A 22,729-nucleotide genomic window follows, 5' to 3' on the forward strand; every position below is an offset into this window, starting at 1 on the left:
TCCGTGTTGTGCTGCAGCATCTCAGTACAGATGTGGCCTTTGTTGACTTATGATGCACCTTCCAAGCCCAAACTGCCTGGTCTTGGCATTTTCTCCCTTCGCCATGCCTTGCCCTTCCTCTTCTGTTCATGTTTTTGTTTTGCTTGGGAACATGGAGTGGTGTGGTTGACCCCCTATGGGTCAGGGTAGAGCTACAGGCGTTCCTGCAGCTCCTCGCTCAGCTGTCTGGCTGCCCACACCACGCTTGTTTTCCCATGGCAGCCGGGCCACCTGCTGATGTCCAGCTAAGCCTCTCCACCGGCCGGCGCTCAGCAGAAACCCCGGGGGCTTTAGCTCTCCTTGCAAAGCGCTAACTTGATTATTGGACTTTGGATTAAAGTAAAGGCTCTGGGAGCAGAGCACAGATCACAGCATTAGTCCACTGAGACGTGTGCTTAGCAGCAGGGGTGTGTTTCCTTTGGGTTTCATATTTAGGTTAGAAATGCTTTCTTTTGGGGACCAAATTGTCATTCTCAGACACTGTAGTCAGTCTTACTATCAGCCCCATGAAGACTACATGTCTAAAGGAAGTGACAGAAATAGATACATTTGTTTCCAAAACAAAACCCTTGGTCCAGAGAAAAGATACCTGCCTCTTGGGAAAGAGGAGAAGGCTCCCATCTCTCCTACATGTCTGAGCTCAAGGTCTCTTGTCCTTTGTCTTTGACTTGTTTCCCATCGCTTATCGTTTACTAGAAAAACATTCCAGCATGTGTGCAATGCTAGACCACCAAAAAAGATGAAGAAGAGATGGATGCACTGCTGCTTCTCTATTTATAGGAAGAGGGAGACGAACCAAATATGATATGGGAAAATTCAAATCTTTAAATACTCTGGGAGAGATGGATGGAAAAAAGGCTGCTTTCATTGTTCACAGGGTTCAGGAGACTTTCTCACGAACAGCTTGGCGCAACCCCCTGGGCAACTCGCTCCTACGACCGGGGGGATTTCTGTGCACAAACCCTCCTCTTGTTTCTTGAGTGTCTTATTTGCTTCAGCAAATAACTTCTACAGAAGTAGTACCTTCTTGTCTTAGCATGCTCTTGCCTTCCTTCTTAGCACTGTCTATGCTTATCCTCTGGTGTAATTCACACACCGATATTAGCTTCCGATCATTTCATTTGTATTCATGCTATTCTTTCTACCTTAGGTTAGCACGTTTTCATTCCAGTCACCATTTCATAATCCCTTAAACATTTGAAGATGTTCCCTATCTCATTTCAGAACAGTAGGCTGCTCTGAGATGTCTTTTTCTCCTGCCAGATCAGTGAAATCTCTTTCTCAAGCTACTTTCTTGCTGTCTGTGTTTTCCCATGCCATTTTTTAAAGCTATCTCCAGAAGCACCACCACCTCCTCTCAGACCTCTCCACTCCGCAAGTTTCACTAGCCCTGGCGTTTGGAAAACACATCTTCCCCCACCTTTGACAAATAAATTACTATAATATTTGCTTGCAGTTCAGTGGTTGTTCTTGATTAAAGATTTGAACTTTGTACTCTCTGTGCTCACCTCTGAGGCTGGCTCAGACCCATTGCAAGGGGAGAAGGAACTGTTTTCAGTTTTGATTTTTGAAAGGATGTTTCATAGCAAGGCATTAAAGCGGGAAGTGTGATGGTAGATTGTGATGCTGCCTCGAATGCAGTGAGGAATTTAAGGCACGTGACTGAGGATGGGAACTGAGGTCTCACCGTCACAGGCGAGATGCAGTGTGGGCAAGAGCTTCCTGTTTGTTCCTGTATCCTTTTAAATGCCTTGCCCCTGCGCATCTAGAGCAGTGTCGACCTCAGCGGCACTTTCTGCTGCAAGCTATTTTGCTCTGCTTCTTTTGCCCATAAAACGTTTCCTAGCATTATCTTCGAAGTGTTCCCCTCAGATCACCTCTGTTGTGACACCTGCAGGAAACAGCCATTTCACAATGGCCGGACCACCGGGCCAGCTTGTCAATATTTATATCTACTGAATTGGTATATCTGATGAAACACACCAGTGCTTGAGACAGTCATGCTATCCCTGCCATCATCTCCCCAGTCCTCCCTCCTCCCTTGCCCCCAGTGAGGCTGGGACATGCTGGCCTCTCTCTTCCCCACATTGCCGTGGCTCCCACTGTGGATTACCATATGGGAGCAGGCAAATTACTAGGTAGTGTAATGAGCTGTGGTAGAGATGGTGGTTTGAGCAATGATTCAAGTGCTACCACAGTGGAAGTAACATGACTCTCATTTGCAGTTCCCAGAGTTCCTTCCTTTCCTTCTCTTCCCCTTCCCTGTATTTTGCTTCTGTTGATAAATCTCTAAATACTGCCTTTAAAAAAACCACTGTTGCCAACCACTAATTTCAGCTTCAGCTTTCCTTAGAAATAAACCCGTGTGGGATCCAGCGCTCAGGGTCCCTCCCAGGGTTGCATCTGCTCTCGCTTTCTGCCCAGAGGAGCGCAGGGTGCTCTGTCTGATGATACACTGCTCCATGCACTCCCTGGCCTGGGGGATCCTCTACTTTTGAGTTCTGTCATTTGACCATTTTACCTGGTGGTTGGTTTCCGTATTTGTCATGTAAGCTCTTGCCAATGTATGTCACTAGGAAGAGTATCCTTATTTTGCAGGGACCCATAACAATTTGGTTCCAGGCTTTTAAGTCTTGGTTATTGTATACGGTAAGGAAGATTGCTTAATATTTGGATGAAAAACTTCCAGAAAATAATGTTGTCTGGTGATGGTTTTTTTTTTTTTAAGTGTGCATCCAAGGACTATTTCTGATGTCTCAATAAAAGGTATCTTAAAAACAATAAGCCTCTTGTCAGTAGAGAGCTCAGCTGTACAGAGTTCTGCATTCCCACTGAGCATTTCTAGCAGTCCAGAAATTGAAAAAGGTTGAAGACTATTGTTGCAGTCAATTTGGCAAATCATTTCCTTTGAGTTGTTACACTGCATAAATATTTTGCTGTCTGCCAAGAGCTGTTGTTCTGCCAGACATGTCATCATCTCAATGAATAATAGATGTGAGCTCTTGATCATTTGTGGTCATAAAAGAACTTTGTGTTCTGGGTAGATTTGGAGTTCTTGGTCCCAGGATCTAGAACTAGTCTTGTTCTGTGGTCGCACTGTGATCTAGTCTTGTTCTAGATCAGAGGATGGTACCCTTCCCTTGTACCATGTGGCTGAACCTATAGCTGCTAATTTTCAGCCAGCAATAAGGTGATGATGTTGTGAAGTGGGACAGAGATCTGCAAAGTTTTTAAAAGAAAACTGAGATTTTACTGCCTCAGTTGCACAATTTATTAATCCTTGGTCCCATTTACTTTTCTGGGTATTTGGTGCAACAGGAGTTAGACTGAGCTTAGCATCAACAGCTTTTTGATAAGAAGGGAATCCAGTTGCCATGGAAGTAGGCAGTGAGATGCCACCGGCCTTTGAAGATTGAGAGGAGGCAAATTCTGTTCCTGAGAGTAATTCATCTTAATTTCTGGAAAGCTATCTGCCACTCCTGGTATACACAGCTATTGTGTGAGGCTTTCCAGTAAGCTCTATGGACAGCCCTTACTCCAGCCTTCCCCTGCTCAGATCCCTCTCTTGGGTCTTTTGTCAGGCTGATTCCAGCACGTTATGCAGAGTTGTAACCCTGAGTCCTGAGACACAGGGCTGGCTATGCTGTTATTTCAGTAGCTCTGTTGTATTTTAGAAAAAACTGTGAGCTATTTGTTGTCCAGGTCATCCAAGGGTTCTTTTTATTGATGGTAATTGTTGTGAAACTACTACAAAAGTACCTGGCCTTTATTGCTGAAAACTCTGTTTTTCATTAAAGAAAACTGGGATTCTGTACCCGTCAAAGAAGGCATTCAAGCGGAGGTGTTCGGCTGGATGTTAAAACAGGCTCTTGTGACAGTTTTAAGTACTGCAGTATAAGTGCTGTTCACTTTAAAAAAAATGGGGAGGTATTCTTCATCCATTTACTAATTCACCTGGGGCATGGAAGAAGTTTAAATTTTTTTTGGTTAAAAAGATGTCTCATATTTTCTGCTTGTTTTGTTTCCCTCAGCTTAAACACTGAAACAGATCAGTCAATTTTACATTTATCTTTTGGTTAAATGCAAGAAATGTGATGTTTGGGACACCAAACCATGGAGGAATAATTAGTAAAATTGAAACCCCTCAGACTTGTGCAAATAAGTCTTACGAAGAACTTTTATCACCTTCATGCGACTATCAAAGTATATTTCTTTTATATAGAAGGGGCATTATAGTGTGGAGCACTCTCAACAAGGGTAGCAGTTGTGGTAGTCATTTGAAATGTTTCCTCTAAAAGAGCTCTAAATGTCCAGGACCTTAGTGAAGCTGATGGTTTTTGGTCCCCAGGAGATGGGCTTTAGGCCCCCAAAAGACCTCTTTGCACCTCTTTTGTGGTTCATGACAGAGATTTGACTGGGGTGGAGGAGAAAAAAAAAAAAGATGCGACTAGATGTCTCTTCAGTGAGCCTCTTGGACTCGTCCCCTAGTTTGTTTATTTTGTTGTGTATTTCTTGTGTCAGAAGAGTTCTCAAGGGAATTTACCATTCAGCATTTCATACAGAGATTATCATAAATCCAAGAGGATTTTTTCTGCTTTGTCTACTTTATGGCAAAGCTCACTGGAACTTTAATTCATTTTTTTTGTCGTGTGTGACTTCAGTTCTATGAACTAATATTAGTTATACAGTGAGGAGACATCTATATATAAACACAGAGTTTTGTATGTTTCCATATATACTCATGTTTCTATATATAAGCAAAATGCTTTCATAGGAATATTTAAAAATATTTGTCACATTTTGTGGTGTATTTTATGGTGGGAAAGTGTAATCGGAAAAAATGCATTTAGATCTTGTGGGACAGTAAGGTAAAATAGCTACTTGTGTGAACTGGATCTTTTTTTAGATGCAGGCACTACAGAAATAGCCAAGTGATAGCCCCACTGTGAACTCAAAATGCATTTCCTTTTCGCCAGGCTTTGCTGGTCTGTTTGTCTAACCCTTGTAAGGACAGCGATGCAGTGTGCGTAGCCGGGCTCCCGGCTTCTGCGAGGCCTGGAAGGAGGGGGCCTGTGCATGTATTAACCTGGTGTGCGTAGAGATGCAGAGCGGTAGATCGTACGTAGTCCATCTTATTTAGACTAAGTGCGTATTTGAACTCTACTTGGAAATACATGGTGTTTCAAGTAAATAAATTATGCACAGTATAGAGAAGGGTTTTGTATAATCACTTTTATTCATAGCTTTCTAGCAGATTTGGGTTTTTTTCCTCTCTACTTCGTTGTGAAGAAATTACAACCTCTTTCCTGCAAGTGGAAATTATGGCAATGTTTTTAAGTTTGTTGTCTCCTGACATTTGGGGGTCTGGTATAGGGTCTGCACTGTTACTGCTGTGGGGGAGGGGGGAGGAGGGGATTTTTTTTTTGTTGGGTTTTTTGTTTCTTTGGGGTTTTTTTGTTGTTTTGTTTTTTGTCAGTTGTTTGTTTAATTTTTTTCCTTACCTGTCCTAGTCCTCCGTAGCTTTGAAAGTCATTGAGTTAGAAAAGTTAGAAATACTATGTTTCTATAAGTTTCGTGAACACGTGGTGTGTGGATAAGAGAGGAAATTTTTTTCCTATTGCTCCCTCTGAGGTAGAGATGAGAGCTCAGCCTTGACCTGTTCTGTGAAGGCAGGATCACCTGGCCAGTAGCTGCATTTGTGGAGGGACCTTTCCTGAACAGGCAGAAGATGCAGGAAGAAGCCCAAGAGCACTGTGGGCCCCAGAAAGGGGTCTGGGGGGAAAGGTGTGGATGTGTTGCTATTGCAATAGGAGATCAACAGGGGAAATTAGGGTTATCGCAGTGGGGAAAGATAGGAAATGTTAGACCCATCTGTTTAAAAAAAAAAAAAAAAAATCCACCAAAAAAACCACAAAACCAAACAACAAAATCCAGATATCTCCCCCCCCTCTCTCTCAATAGAATGCATACATATTTATATATATATGGCTTTGAATCTTTAGCTTTTCCAAACTCTCTCATGCCCCAGTCCTTGGATATTCTGTGAAGCACATACAGCAACACACATCCATTCTGCTATTGTTAATATGCTAGATAAATACTGTTGTTTATACTATGGATTTAAGGGCATGTCCTCAGAGCCTAGTAGATTGGTTTTCTGGTTGGGGTTCCTGCTGATGTTTTTGTATGGGCATACCCAGAATGTTTGGATTTACAAGCGGTCATGGAAGATAACAGTGGAGTGTGCATATGTATGTTGCGTGACCTAGTTGCCCATGTCTTTTCTAGCAGAAGTTAGAGCAGGTTTACTTTAGTGTTTATTGGGATGTAGAAGAATTGAGCCTAATCCTAGCTAAAAATAAATAAACGCAAGGCAGAAGTCACGACAACAGGACACCATTGCTCCGAGGCTATTTCCATTGTCAGAGAGTTTTAGGGATGCTGGTATTGTGCACTGTCTGAGCATCTTAGTGTGGGCACAGATTTGTGGGCAAAGCTATATGGGTTGCTTGAGTTTTAATTCACCCTCTGCCCTCATAAGGGAAGTTAATTTCACCTGCACCAGTGGGTTCAACCATGGTAACTGAGGTTGTTTCCCTAGCTAGCGGAGTTGTGCTTCACCTTAACTCTCATCAGAGTGTTGCAGAGGAGTTGGGTACATCAGGTCAGAGGATCATAGCTGTACATAGCAGATTATTCAAATGGGCCCTTGTGAGCTCTTGCTGCCCTGAGATACCTTGATGCAATTAGGTTACATGGTGTTAGTAGAAAAGTGTGGGAGCCTAGACTTAGACTCATTGTGATGCTCTGACACATACCTTCACAAAAAAGGTGAACAGTCTTAAAGAGATGATAGAGATCTGTCCCTTGCCAGAGGATATTGAATGAAAAAGTGTTCTGCTTAGATCAAAAGCCCCCTTCCTTATGAGAAGCTACACCAGAGAGCTTGCTATGGAGCAAAATTGTCAAAACAAACGTCAAAATAAAGTCCCAGAAATCAGTGATATTAAAGCTGAGTACTTAGGTCATTTGGGAGCAAATATGTTCAGATTCATTTTGGATGGGGCTAAAGTAATGATAGAGACTTCTGCAGAATACCAAAGAAAACAAGGCTGGGTCCACTACACCTTCCCTGAGCTAAACAGGGGGATCATGAAAGAAATACCATCCTGGCAGAATTCATATTATGTCACTAAAATATTATATCTCCTTACTTTATGGTAAATATTTGACAAGAATTTGAATAATTTTGTCATGTAGGTGTGAGTAGCACATCATCCCCTGTCATCCACACCCAGCAGTTGGAAAGCTGTTGAGCTACCCTGATTTATGTGCCATCTTTGAAATAATTTTGGCCTGAATTTTAGAATTAAAAAATGAGCAACCATTCCCCTGATTCTTTTTATTGTCATCTTGCTTCCTCAAATGCCATGCTTACTGCCTCTGCCATTGGGTTAGGAAAATCTTGATAAATACTATAGAAAAATATTTTAGTAAAATCTGAGGACAGGTTCACCTGGAATAAATCAAATAGTTGTTTAAAAGAATAGTAAAGTAGACCAATGAAAGGCAGCTGCTGTTAGATACTCATTATGGACTGTGGCCTTAGTTTCAAATCAAATTTCTTCACAGTCTGGATAGATTCTATTGAACCTTAGTCTTCTGGAGTAGGAACTCTTTGTCACAGCAGAATGAGTGGTAGCAAGTCCACAGTCTCCTGCTTTAGACTCCTTTCCTCCTCTTCATTTTATCTCCAGCGTCTTGTTGCTCAAGGGGTAAAGCTACCTCTTCACCTTATCTCCAGTTCTCTCCAGTGGCTATTGCTGAAGGAGCAAGGCTTTGCTGGCTTATTTGAGAGGTTTCCTTCCTCCTTCAAGAGCTCTGGACAAACTCAGCCTACCAGAAGGCTGTGCAAGGTGGCCCAAAGAAACACTAATTAGGTGGTTGTTCACAAACAGAAACTTTAAAAAGTTGCTTTATAAAGTCAGTAATTCAAAATATTCGTAGTGTAATTGCCACAGAGATTGGTCTTTGAAGTCTCCATTGCTAAAATCTGACCCAGTAATACCATTTTTGAGAAAATTAAATTTGCTTTGTGTGGATGGAAAGGTGACGTCGTATTACTGGTTCACCTGAAAATCTTACATAAGTAAGTAATTGAAAACTCCTAGGAACAAAGCCAGTTGTTCTCCATTTGTTCTTCAGTGAAATTAAGATTGCATTCAAATATACAATCATTATTGTCAGTCTTTCAAACAAGGCCGTTTACTATAATCTTTCCTTTTCCTGGAGATGCTGAGTCAGCATTTGAACGAGTTCTTTTGGCCTTTTTGCATGACAGACTTTTAAAGTAACATCAAGATAAAATCTACTCAAATCCTTAGCAAAATGCAAAATCATGGTGTTTTTTTCCCCTGTCTATACATTGTATTAGTATTTTGCAAAAAACCTGTAGTTTGCAGGCAGTTAGGTATTTGTGATGCCCAGTTCTGAAATCATGGGTGCTCTTCTAACTGTTTGCTGTTGTGTCAGACAGTTTCAGCATGTCTTTGGGTGGTTTAAATGATGATTCCCCCCCATATCTATAACTGTATGTATTCTTAATGAAGAAGCAGGGGTCCAAGATTCAGCTCTGCTCTGTACCATTAACTAAAATAGCACCAAAGCAAAGTGAAGATGCTGCTGGCAGCTTCAGAAGGTTGGAAATGGTTGCTCCAGTTGAGGTTCTCTGATCTGTGGCTTTGGGTCTGTCTTGACACTTTGCTGTGTTTCGATGTGCCATACCTTTAGTCTTTGAGAGTCACTTTCCAGCCAGAGGATGTTCCCTGCCTCCCGCTGAATTTGCTGACAGTGTGAAACACAGTTCTGTGACAGCCATTCTTGCATCGTTACACCTCGTGGGACCTGACTGAAACAAAAAGTCAGTGGGAGAAGGAGGTTGTGTTTCATGTGCCTTCAAATTGTTGCGGTATCCTTTGTTTTCTACGGATGTGACTGGAAGCTGGTCGGTAATGGCGGCTGCCCCAGCGCGGCGCACGGATCGGTGCGCGCCGTATTACGTTTCGGAGAAACAAATGTGAGCGTCGGAGCGCGAGTGCTCGTGTGGCCCCGATCCTGCAGGGATCCTGTGCGACGTCAAGGTCGCTGGCTCTGGTTGTGTTCGCAGGCGTGTGTATCCCGCAGCTTCGCTCGCTGTGAAAGTGCACGCATGTAAGTGGTTCTGGGGTTGTATAAATCCTGCTGGGTGAAGGATGCTGTCACCAGTTTAGAAAATTAACAGGGTAGCTTTTCGTTACGCTTCCCCTGGCTCCTGCTGCAATATAAATTAGAAAGCCTTGCGCTGAGCTTGAAAAATCTGACAGTGCCATCGACCAGCCGGGGTTTTGAACTGCTGGAATTGCAAATTGCATGTGATATAAATGGCCTGAAGTAAAACAGGTCATTAACATAGCATATTAATGATCTAAGATGTTGGTAACACAAGAACCCTTTTAAATTTATGTCCTAAATAGTGAGCTAAAAGTAAACTACAGGAACTGATGATGGTAATTACAAAAAAAAAAAAAAAAAAAAAAAATATATATATATATCCAGCCACCAATTCCTTTCACAGCCCACAGTCCCAAGATGGTGCTCTTCGTTTTCAGCTCATATGCTTTGCTCTCAGCACGGTTTGGGTCCTTATATAAGCATGCTGGCCTCAGCTAACCTCTTCCTAATGTCCAAATATGTTTCTGCTGTGCCTTCTAGTACTTTACCTTTGTCGGATTTAAAATCTCATGGTGTAGATGCCAAAACCTAGGAGCTCCCCAAAGTAAATTCAGTTTGTTCTAGGAATTGAGGGAGGCAGGATTAGAGGGAGGATTAGATCAGTAGGATTTTTGTCTGCAGTGACACAGAACAAGGCTGCTGTTTCTTTTGGTGTCGTGTTTTGGTTACCTGAACATCAAAGTCATTCAAGTTCATCGTTGTTTTGGGTCAACTTCTATTTTTGTTGCTTATAAACATCTCTTGATGTTCTTGGTTTTATTTAGCAAAATAACTGTTGGTTAGCAGAAGCAGTTGGACAGATGGAGTGATGGAGGAGACTAACGAGGTGACAGTTTCTCTCCTGCACCCTTATGAAGGGCTCAAGAAATTGTCCCCCCTAGGGTAGGGGAGAGGGAGGAAGGAGGGGTGGGCACAAGTCATAGCAGCAATGCAAAGCTACCGAAGGAGACACTGAACAGGCCGTGGCAGACGTTGGTTGTTGCTGCAGAGTCCCAGGCTGAAGTATACATCTCTCAGAATGGGTATGCCTGGATTCAGCAGCAGGCCAGCACCCAGACCCCACTGATGCCAGAATCAGGGACCTCTCCTCTCCATCTGCTCGCTGCTGGACTGAGGTCTGGGGAGGACCTGGAGCTTTGAGTTTAGCAAACCCAAGGTTTTGCACTCCCTCTGCTGGCTGCATTTTTGCTGGCTGGTGCCTGCTCTTCATCCCTGAAGGAATGCTGAAATCAGTGGGGACAATCTTGAACAAACAGGGAAGTAATAAAATGAGCATGGCTCCTTTTTAGGGTCCTTGAACACTAAGAAAAAATTCCTTGTTCACCATGCTGTGGAGGTGCAAGTCAGTAAGGAGATGCATTTTTTACTCTTCTTTCCAAAAGGTCATTACTTGCCTTGGGAAGTAGAGGCACAGGGGAAATCACATCAGCATAAGTCACACTTCAGTATCTTTTGAATCTAGTGTGGAAGACTTGAATCATGACCAAGAATGACTTCAGTATTCTGTTTGCTTCTCTTAAATTTCATCTGAATTTTTTGTTCTGCGTTAGCCCAAATAACGATAGGTCTCTCTCCAGACTCAATATTTTCTCTTCTCATTGCTGCTACCTCTTCTTTCAGCTTTAGTTTGCTGCACTTCCTGAAATGCTTCCTTGATTTGTTTTTTAAAATTCCAGCCTGTTTCTCAATCTCAAGCCACCAGTGTCCTGGTATCACAACCTTGTACTCAGGCTAGAGCCTCAGAGGGGTGGTAAAAAAACTTTGCTTTCAGAAGAGTTTTCCCTCTCAAGCATTGTGTTTTCCATCTCTTCCGGTCCTACTTCGGATCCAGTGGATGCTTCTCCAGGGCATTAGCTTCCAGTTTTGGGAAGCAGCTCGTGTTTGTCCATTTACCAGGCTGAAATTAGATGTTCTGGTCAACAGAGAGCAGCCCAGCTAGTGGTGTGCATTTTACACCCCCATGGACCCTGGTTATTGTCAGTCCCAGACATATCCAGCCCAATTCCCTGCCAGATAAGGACTGTATGACTGGGAAGCATTGGCATGCTGTCCATGGCAAGGGAGTCATTACTAACTTTCAAGGAGTTTCTGAAGCTTTTTCCCTCTGCTCTTTAGTTTCACTCTTGCTGCCTACCTACACCTGGTATTAGTTTTCCCTAAATGTTCTCACTTCTCCTGATTCTTCCCTAAGTTTTCCACTTTTATAGCAGAGCTTTGAGTTGAAATGACCTTTTGCCTTCCTCTCAAGTGATTTGTGGTTCCCAGCTAATTTCTTTTACTCATGACTTCTCAGCTTCTGATCTGAGTTTGTTGCCAGGTTCAGTTCAGTTGCATGTAAAGCTGTGGCAGGTAGCAGCTTTCTAGAGCTACACTCTAACTCTTAGAAGCAGCAGCAAAGTAAATAGGTTTGACAGTGTGCTCCTCACCAAGGTCTGATCAGAATGGATTGAAGGGTAGGCAGCAGCAGTTGAATTGGAGTGCCTGCACCAAGTGCATGGGGTGCTGGAGATGGAAAATGTTAGCTCATCGCCTCTCTTCCATCTGCCACAGGGCAGCGGAGTCCTTTCTAGGAGCTTCGTCCCATTGAGTTTTCAAAGTTGCAAGTAACTGAGCTTCTGCCATTTCCCTTGGGAAACTATTCCTTACAAATACAATTCACTGTCAGGAAGTCATTCTGAAACTCTCCCTAATTTTTCCTTTTTTTGGTGTCCTCCCACTAAAATGAGCTTTAACACAAAGAATCTATTTAAAGCACTACTTTATTTTCCTGTGAAGGCTGATGTGGTTTCTAGTTAATGTTTGTATGAGACTGTAAGCTCTCCAGTTTAAAGGCAAAGAATCACCATATTCCCTGTGGTTGCGCTGATACTTTCACTCGTTTCCTTGAGGGTCTGGATGAGTTTCATGTGGCTGTATTAAATGAATGTTAGTTATTAGGTTCACTTCCCAAATAAATATTAAAAAATTGTGCGTTTTGCTGCTGGAAGGGGCAGGATCTAAAAAGCCTACTCTAAATCTAGATTACATTTGTGCAGAAGTTTTGGGGTTCTTTTGATTCTGTGAATGGTGTTGTGTTGTGAACCCAATGGCAGTGTATACCAGTTAGTGGTGGTGGGGGAGAAGGTAGCAGTCTGATTTCCCTGTTGAAAATAATCAAAGCGCAAAAGCAAACATGATGAATGCAAATTTCTGCTAATAGAAGAGAGATTTAATGCCCTTGAACTGTTCTGCAGAAAAGAAATTTAGGAAAGCACTTGTTACTTAGGTATAATTGCTTGAAAACCAGTGCTATTCTAGAGGGAGTTGTTTTTAATGGTTAAATTATACAACACATTTTAAAATTGTTTTGCATAATGTATTGTTGAACCTAGAATCTCACTGACAGACCAAATTGTTTACTTTTGCAGGAATCAGTCAAAGCCAAAACAGTTGCACAAGAATGAACTAGGAGATTTTTCAGTAGCACAGATTGTTAGTTAGAAAATTCAAGGGCAGCTAAACACCTCCTGGGATTTTTCTGCATATCATTGTAGGCGTATTAAATGGGTTATAGCTTAATGTTCCAGGGCACTCACTAACAGCAAATGGACTCAGATTACTGGTTTTAACAAAAATGAACTAGTCTGATTCTAGTTCTACCACAAAATGACTTAACAAGAATCTTCTGTTCTATAAATGTGTACCATAGCTTTGATTTAGCACTGTTTTTTTATTAATAAAAAGAAACTGAGGACCTTTAGTGAGATCTGCTTCTTGCATGGTGGAAATAACACATACAAATCTTCCCAGTTGCTAAGTTCATAAACCTTCTTCTGCATAAACAGAGGCATCTATAGTTGCTTACTCGTGATACAAGCTTATACACATCACATACAGGCTGTTGCTCACTGCTCAGAGCCCCTGAGTTACACCTCTGCTGTTAGACCACTTACGTCCTGAGATCCCTCTTTTGCTTTAAAGCTATGCCAGCAGCATTACACTTTTCTGCAGTGTAGTCTGTGCAGTAGTGTCATTTTGCTATTACTTCTGGTCACGTATAAGGCTGTATTGTGGCATTCCAAATCAGTGAAACTTACTTGCTGTCTTTACATATCATCCTTATGTACTGAAAGTCTTGCCATTTTTTAGGTTCCTAAGCAGAAATTCAGGAATGAAAACTCAGAAAAGAAGCTTGGGCTGGGATTTCAGTCAGGCTTCCTTTCAGAGTCTCTTAGAATCACAGGATAATTTAGGAAGGGACTTCTGTAGATCATCTGGTCCAACCCCCTCTTCAGAGCAGGCTACCTTTGAAGTTGGCTCATGTCACTGAGTTCTGAATACCTCCAAAGATGGAGATTTCACAGCCCCTCTGGAGTCCTGTTTCAGTGTTTGACCACCCTAATGAGGAACAAATTTCCCTTGTTTAGGTGAGTTTCCATTTTTGAAACTTGTGTTCACTGCCTCTTGTCCCATCAGTATCTAGCTCCAAGAAGAATCTAGCTTTCTCTGTAGCCTACTGTGAAGTATGTAAAGACTTTTAAGACCCATCTTTTAGCCTCTACTTTGCAAGACTGAACCAATGCATTGCCCTCTGCTTTTCCTTGTGCTTCGTGGGCTTCAGCCCCTGACCAACTTAGCATCCATCCACTGGAATTGCTTCAGTTTATCAATGTCTTTCCTGAACCCCAAACTGAACATCAGTACTCCAAGTGCATTCTCACAAGCGCCAAACGGGAATAATCCATTGCCTTGATTGTGTACTAGTGTAGTCAGTATGCAGTTAGCTTTCATTGCCGCAAGGACACACTGCTGACGCATGTAGCTTGTCCACCAGGACGATGGAGTCCTTCTCTGCAGACCCAGCCAGTCAGTCCCCAGTACCAACGCAGGGGGGTTATTTTGTACCAGGTTCAGGACTCTGCATTTGTATTTGCTGAATTTCATAATGTCCTTGTCAGCCCATTTCTTCTGCCTGTGTATCTGCAGGGAAGTGGCATGCGAGAGTGGGCTGGGTACAGCTCAGTTCATATAGCAAAACTCTGTGTAGACAAGACCCTCTGTACTGGCCAGAGCAGATGTTGAGTATGGTCAGATGTTTTCATCTCTAGTTTGAACTGCATGGCAATATTCTTGAGGTCCTTGCTCTAAACATGTAAATGCCTCAGGATCAAAGGGTAAATTTTTTTCCCATTCTCTTCCAAGGAATGGTCAAGATGTACTGCAAGAGAATCAGTATTTCAAGCACTTCTTCCAGTGCTGTTCTGCGTGGTCAGTCAATCCCATGGAGTCCTAGGAGCTCGTTCTATTTTCACTGACTCATGCGGATTTCACTAAGCATCTTCATGTTTCTTAATTAGCTTAATAAATTAATCAGAATTTGCGGTACAGAGCAAAATCCAAGCTGAATGGCAAGATTTTGAGCAATGGGATGAGACTGGATTTACTTTTAACAAAACATAACTGAGAGGTTAGCCTTTGTCACAATGTGTGACTCAAGCTGTGTACATGTATAAGCTCTGTAGGCTCTTGCTGATGTTACTGACCGTTGCTGTAGATGGGAGAAGCTGAGGCAGAAAGCAAACACTGCCTGCCTATGGCCACAGAGGAGCTGTGGGTCAGAGCACTGCCCACAGTGCTGCTTATTACAAATCTGCCTTTATCAGATCTCGTAGTGCTGCAGAGCTGCCTGCTTGCTAAATCTTGCTGTATCAACACTTAAAACAAGTGATTAAAGAAAGATTAATGTCATAGATGTAGTGTGGTTAGAGACTGTGGCCCTAAAATCAGTGAAGTGTAGAAATTATTTATATAATTTCCGTGCATGCTTGCTTTCTCTGTTTTATTCATATTCTGCTGTCAAAGCCCTAGGAACTCTATAGACAGTCCAGGTTTCCTTACCTGGATGTTTACTTTATTCAGCTCCATGTTGGATATGTGTTGTATGTACTTAGCAGTGGAAAATACAGTTGAAACATGTCTTTCTCAGTTGAATAAAATGGTATGACAAATACCAGTGGCCTGATAAAGTCTTTGAATAAAGCTGTAGCCAATTTCTATTTAAAACACTCAGAGGAGTCATTATTTTACTCACAGGCCACTTTTAAAGTTGGGCACATGCTGTGTTGTTCTCTTTTACAATGTATAAAGAAGTCTTTGCACTCTGGCTTTTTCTTTATCCTTTTCTGTTTTGATTACTTCCATATGCGGAGGGTATTTTGCAGTCGTTTGTGCAGCAGACTGAGAGGGCAGCCAGTCTGGGAATGCATCTTCGTGACACCTCCTTCACTAGCACCGATGCTTGTTCCACTGTCTGATGATTTCTGGCAAATTATTGGATCTAGAACAAAATTAATTTGCAAAGACCTAAGAAAATTAATTTTCGGATCTGGTCTGTCTCATCAAGGGACTGCACAAGCATTGGAGCCAGTGCAAAGGAAGGAGAAGACTTTGGGAGCAAAAGGCAGCCTTTAGAGGCAGCCCGATTAGATTGGCTTAAATTCATCTGACCCCAGCAAAGTAATGGTATCATGAAAGTCAGGAAGAGGAAAACTTGACAGTCAAGGTGGAAAAAAGGTTAGTGTCAGCCTGTGTTTGGATAATTTATCTATTTTCAACAGATAATCTCTGCAATATACAGTTCTAATAATGAGGACAGAGCTGAGCATTGCTGCTACCCACCAAAAAGTCCAAAGACGTTTGAAACTATGACAAGTTTCAATGGTCTCGATTCTTTGGGTGATAAATACAACACCTAAAAACCAGAGGTTATGGCAGAGACAGAAAAAATGTTTCAAGCCTTCTTTTTCAGTGTGGGAAGAGCAAAATGTCTGATACCCACCCATAACTAATTCTTTATCAGCTCACTTTGCATAAGAGAGCAGTAGCTGGTACAGATTTTGTCTCACATTAGTTACTGTTGGTCATTAGGTCTCACATTAGGTACTTGTCTCACATTACGTACTCTTGGTCAGGTCAGAGTGCTGTGGCTGCTGAAATGGGGAGAGCGTAACATATTTTAGTGATCCTAAATTCTGGGCGGGGACCACCCCGATGGAAAGGGCACGTAACTGATTTTGCGGCTGAAAGTAATGCACAACCTCCCATGGTATTACAGCCCCTCAGGTCCTTCCCCAATCCCATTTCCATAAATCTCTCCTGTTGCTTATAGATCTTTCCAGGACTCCACTGTTAGAAAGACTGCCCTTTTCAAAATGTAAAACTTTATCACCCAGTTCAGCTTCCTCATAGGCAGTACAAAAGCGGAGGAGAAAGCTGTAATTGGTGATTCTGATCAAAGCTGAAACACTGAGCTGATAGCATTGTTTGATTGGTTGTTTTTTTATTTTACCCACTTGTACAGATCTGAGCACTCTTACCACTTACTAATGTGCGAGAACAGTGATCCTCAGGAATTAGCATCTGAATGAGCATGTGCAAATGAGCTGCTCTGGTCTATGACAGAAACGGTTCTTGAAGGAGTTATGCCTTTTGACTTGAAAGCAAATATACTAATATCTCAGCAGGCGCTGAGAAATAAATTACAATATTTGGTTCATCTGTGTGACATTTTTTGTGCCACAGTTCTTCTTGAACGTCGATATATTGAAAGGGTATAATAGTGAGTAATATATTACAGGGGAACAGCAATTATAATAGTACTTAAATCTTTCATGTTTTTATGAAGTCACCTTTTTTTTAATGCTGTTCATTGAGCAGTAAAAAGCTGGGAGTCTTGCAAGGAATACAAAGAAATAAAACCTGGCACGGTGAAAGACTTTCAGTACAATATGAATGTCGATCCTTTAAAATCACAAATCATCTTTCTGTTAATTCACTGTAGAATAAGGTCTCCTCAAGATAAGACTCAGCAGTGCTGTGGAGTTGGTATTTAAAGTATGTCCATCTGCATCTAAACGAGTAGCTCCAAGACAATCAGATTATGCAGTAGTTACTTTGGTGAGAATATCGCCTAAGTGGAATGGAAACTTCATTTTGAGTCTAATATTAGACCCTGCTTTGGAAAATTCCTTTTAAATGATCACAAGCTGGGAATAGCAAAAGAATTTAACTTTCGACAGACAGCATTCACCAAGAATTTGTTTTTAACTGCTTATGTTGGGTCCCTGGGAAAGCAGATGTGAAAAACTTACCAAAGTGAATTGACTTGACCTGATGCAGTGTTTATATCAGTAGTTGATAAGTTTTCCTCCCTTGTCTAATTTGTTTGGCATATTTTCATTCTTTAAGCATGAGTAAGTCTGGTTTGGAATAGTTTGAATGCTTGTTAGTCTAATAATTTGAATCTTAAAGCATGCAGACACTATTGCCTATAAAGGGGTCTAAGCAAAGTTGAACTATTTTGGTTATCTTCCATGGATGGGGTTAAGTATTGTTTCTGAGACTAGCAAAGAGGAATGTGAGGCAATGTTGCTTACCTCCTCATAGTTCAGAAAGCATATTGATATCTGCTGTATTTATACTTCACAGTGCTGCTTGTATTTGGTGAACCCTTTGAATGCATGTTACTTTTGATGCAGCTTTACAAAGGACTGTCTTTCAATGGCGGTTAGGGAAACTGGCAACCAAGGATATCAAAGCGGATTCGAAGGGTCGTGATATTATTATTATTCCTGTGGCAGAAAGGACTTTAGGAATTATAGAACACACTGTGAATGATGCACAGCTCAGGAATATTTAGAGCCACTAGTATGTCTCATCTTAGCTTTTCTCTTTGTTGATCAGACAATGTCACTTTGAATATTTTAATTAATTAATTCCTAAATAAGGACCCCCTCCATATGGAGCATGTCCAATAAATTAGTTCTGAGGGAGGGAGGAGAAAAAGAAAAGCTCGTGGATTGGGCTGACCTCTTCTCCCCAGCTCTACCCTGTCCATGTGCTTTTGTGGTTTGGGCATTGTTGCTATTGTTTCCGAGCTTGAAGAGAACATCCACGGGAGCTTGCTGCAAAGGAGGGCTCCAGCCTGGCCTTCCTCTGCTAATGCATAAGACAAGAAGTGGAACAACCATCAACAAGATAATATAATGAATTAAATGCCAGGGTGACAGTTTCACTGGGAAAGACATTAGAAAGAGAAGACTGATCTCTTTAGCCATTCTCCTGTAGTGCATCAGGTGGATTTATGTGTTCCAGGAATGCATTTCTCAGACAGCAATCAGATTATGATTTTAAGCTTCTGTTAAACTTTGCCTCTTTTCATGAAGCCTGGCACCAACATCTTTGTCTTTTTATTTATACCTGTGCGTCTGTAATTCTGCTATAATTTCTGATCTTTCAGGAATTTCTAAAATGTCTAAATTGCTGATCTGTCTCCTTGCAGGCAAGTCTCACCTGGCTATAGTACAAAGAGTAAACAATGAAGGAGAAGGGGATCCTTTTTATGAAGTCCTGGGAATTGTCACTTTAGAAGATGTGATTGAAGAGATCATCAAGTCTGAAATTCTGGATGAAACAGATCTATACAGTGAGTAGAAATATTTGCACTTTGTAGACAAGAGGGAAGACTCCATCCAGCAGCAGTTGTGTTTAATACCTGTGTTTTGAGAGATGTTAAGTTGCTGATTTAAAATCTCAGTGGTCAAATGACCTGCAGATCCCTCAGATGGTCAAAGTAATTTTTCTTTTCCCAGAATAGGCACCTCACCCCTTTATGCTGTAATAATTCAGAAACAGGACAGGTTTCTTCATTTACCCTTCTATCAAGAAGGTTTGCATCTGCAACAATCTGGTCCCTCCTGCTAGCTGTTCTCCACCACAGTGGCCTTGCTAAACCTTTTTGTTACAGTGCTGACCACTTCCCACATTTTCCCCTAACCTCTCTCTGCCTGTAGTCCATGTACTACTGCACTTTAGCAAGAAGACAGGCGAATTACCATGCCTCAAGGAAGGGGAATGGAGTCTCTTTTAGAGTGTCTGTGTGTGTCATTCAGAAAACCTGAGAATGGAAAGTCATCTTCAGGGCCGAAAACCAGCATGTCCTAAATGACTCCTCTTTTTATCACTTAGTACAGCTCCTTCCTTCCTTTGTGTTAACATATGTTGAGGGAGATGATGCTGCAGGTCAGCCATTACCCGGGACTTGAGAGATCTGCACTCTTTTCTTTCCCAGTTTAGAATTTGTCTGGTCTTTGGCTGGCTACCTAAACTGCCTGCTTCTCTCCCATCTGCACAATCTGGCCTGTGCATACGGGACTTCCTTTCTGTCATTCTTCATCTGTCTTATCTGTGCTTTCATCACTTGCTGGCAGATGCTATTTTTTACTCTGCGTTTGCGTGTAGGACAAGGATGTCTCCAGATTCTATTGTAATAGAAAGAATAGAAATAATAATTTTAAATATCTTTAACACTCTTCAGCTGTCCTTTGCTTTCTTCTTCTTTCCTCATGAACGGGATCTGAACGTTTCTACAGCATCTTTTTTTAGGCCAATGCAATCAACTTCTGCCCTCCCTCCAAGCTAAATACCAAATGAGCACTTACTTTGTGGGATAGGTATCCTTCTACTTTTTCTAGTAGATTGTCATTGCCTGAACTACTTTCTGTAGCTGGTCAGTATTTTAACAGTATTTATGTGCCTAAAGGTTGTGTATATCAGTTGTGTTTCATGGTATGCTAAACAGTCTAATTACTATGCAAATCACAGAAGTCCAGTTAGTATTGATTTCTTTTCATACCTTCGCAAACGAATTGTTGGGCTAATCAGGTACAACCTAATGCTTTTACAGGGTGAATTCAGACTTTCTTTTATACTCCAAAAACATCCTATCTTTGTCTCATCACCTTTGAGATATTTCCATGTTTCTTCAAGTGAAAAGACATTGCATATTCTTCTCAGTGTTTTTTTTTCCTTCCTTTGTTTGTTAAGAGAAACCACATAGATCATGCTGTGTTGTTTTTCAGGCCAAAAAAAAACTTTGACCATTAATAGCATGTTAGAGGGCAAGGAAATGAGAATTTAATTTTACTATCTGAAGACTTCCTAGATTAAAAAATAGAGCTGATGTACATGAGTTCATCTGAAACTCTCCTTCCTGGGAAGGTTTTACTATTGAAAATTCCTGGTTTGGAACAGGAGGGAAACTTCACTTCCCAGACTTCCTGGGAACTTCTAGTTTCTTTATGAAGCACTGGAGTTCATTCCACTTGAATGAACCTATACCAGTAAGGGAGAGAGCAGAAATCCAGAGAAGCTGTGAGGATCACAGAAAATGCGATAGGTTTTGGATTTGGGCAGATTGATGCGCTATAATGATTTCTAATTGGTATGGTGATGGGTTTACTGAAGGTACCTTGTAGTCCACAATATGTTAAGGCAGTTCATTTTTTATGTTGATATCAGTGTGTCAGTGCTAGTAACCCCATCTAGTACCAGAGTTTTCTGATGCTGTTTGTTATAAGTCCAAGCTGGCTTGCTTGGCTCAGACCAAGCCAACTTGAAAACTTTGGACTGATTTGCTCCATGCTAGGTGTTTACTTAAAAGTAGGCCTTATGAAAAATTTTGGCAGCGTTGTTATGCCTTTGTTCTGAAGTTTTAAAAATGTTTTGTTTTGCTTTGATGGAATCTTGAAATTTGATTAAATGGCTGACCTTGGTGTTGGAGTAGTGCCTCTCTGCTGTTTCCATGAAAATCCATTTGAACTGTGTTAGGGTAGAAGCAATTGTATATTTACGAATTTTGCTGAAAGCTGCTCTCACTGCTGAAGCTCTGCAGCTGAATTTCTCAAGGGTTGCATGCCCAATAAATGTGGTATTTCTTCATATTGTTCTAGTCTGCTATGTCATATGGCTTGCAGAGATGTTGGGAGCAAGAAGATGATGTGAGCAAGAATTCTTAAATGTCTGACCTATCAACATCTGGATAGACTGAGTACTTCTGAGCATAAGATTTTGTGTTGGGGATGCTGATGGGGTGGAGAGAAGAGGTTTCTGTCATGACACAGGTAGGCTCTGATTACGTCTCAGCCAGCGTCACGATGAAGATCTGTCAGTGCATTTGTCTCTTAGTATTGGAAAGTTGGAGCATTTTTTCATGGTTGACACACTACAGGAATCTGTCTTGCACTCCCATGGCCTTGGCCATGGTGGGGGAGCATTTTTCAACCTTCTCAGAGGCCCAAGAGAGAAAGCCGTATGTTCTGTGTTGGCCTCAGACCACAGAGCCTGCTTGAGGAACATGGAGTTCATCGTTGTGACATGGGTTTGACTGGTGGCCTGTCTTATTTAGCTCTTTCTAACTGAAGATGAATCCCCTTAGTGCAACTGGAATGCTGCTGTTTTTCAGGCATACAGATTCAGAGAGGGTTTGCCCCATGTAAAATCTGGGATTTTTCTACAAATTAAACACCGTAACACACCCTTGTGCATCTGTTCTGCATGTTGTGGATAAATAGTCTGGTTGTAAGCATCAGCTTATGTTGCATTTTTACGTCCTCACCCGCGTGCTGTTCAGCAGTCTGTCTCAGCAAATATGACCCCTGGCAAGCCCATGCTGTAGGGGAATTCAGTGCCAAGCCATGGGGCACGTTTGTTACAGAGCTGCATGGAAAAGAAAGCTTTTCTGAATAGCTTTTGCCTAATGATTTTTTTTTTAGCCTTGGCAAGTCACTTCCCTGAGGGGAAGACCACATCTTACCCTAACATTCCTATTTCCAAGCAGCTGTCAAAACAGGTATGTTAAATATATGTGCTAGTAAACTCTGTATCACCTCTCCTATTTAAACCACAGAGCTAAGGGAATAAAAATTGTTTGGCCTAATAAGTATTTCCACTGTCATCCAGTGAAAGTGTGGCAACACAGAAAAGATTGTGCAATGCTGATTTGTCTGGCAAGACCTACAGAGATTGGCATGTGTGCATCAGTATCCTATGCCAGGAGACCAGAACATTTTGTAGCTGGAATCTAATCTGAGACATACCAAGGTGGTTTCCACCCATTAGAAACTGACACTTTTACTTTGGCCATTAGGACTGTGGACTTGCTAACCTTCTGCTGTCTAACACCAGTAGGCTGCAGGAGCTGCATCCTTACAGGAAGCTATTTTAGGCTGTTTAAGAGCTTCAGGTTCAGTCCTGCTGACTTTCTGTCGGTTGCCAAAACATGTGTGATACATAGGGCAACCTGGTTTTCCCAGCTAGGGACAAAAAGAACTGGCAAAATTAACTTAGTTAATTCCTAAACCTTTCTTTTAAAATTAAACAAACTCACCGGCTTAAAAAGACCTGTGCAGCATGTGGGGCGTAGGCTGTCAGCCTGGGTGTGTGCATCACTGGGGGGATGAGGGAGAGGGGGACGTGGGGTGTGTGCTGAGTGAGACTCTGGCATCCACCTCTGACTGCCTTCGGCTGGACATCCTGGTACTGAGTATGGGCACAAGGTCAGTGAGTCTAGTCCTCTGGGAATGTACTTTTTTTTCCTGGGGTA

At 41.8% G+C, this 22,729-nt stretch overlaps 1 protein-coding gene across 4 annotated transcripts in view; it reads left to right on the plus strand.

The window, feature by feature from the left end:
* Window positions 1-22,729, plus strand: part of CNNM2 (cyclin and CBS domain divalent metal cation transport mediator 2) — a 122,832-nt gene that overhangs the window by 79,423 nt on the left and 20,680 nt on the right. For all 4 annotated transcript variants that reach the window (XR_012662779.1, XR_012662780.1, XM_075107260.1 and 1 more), the window contains exon 2: window positions 18,629-18,772. Coding sequence is in view for 2 of the 4 variants with exons in the window: in XM_075107260.1 (XP_074963361.1) it covers window positions 18,629-18,772 (144 nt within the window). In the remaining 2 variants the exon portion in view is untranslated. The remainder of the gene's footprint in view (window positions 1-18,628; window positions 18,773-22,729) is intronic.

This window comes from Phalacrocorax aristotelis, chromosome 12 (genome assembly GCF_949628215.1).
Source record: "Phalacrocorax aristotelis chromosome 12, bGulAri2.1, whole genome shotgun sequence".
Lineage (NCBI taxonomy): Eukaryota > Metazoa > Chordata > Aves > Suliformes > Phalacrocoracidae > Phalacrocorax > Phalacrocorax aristotelis.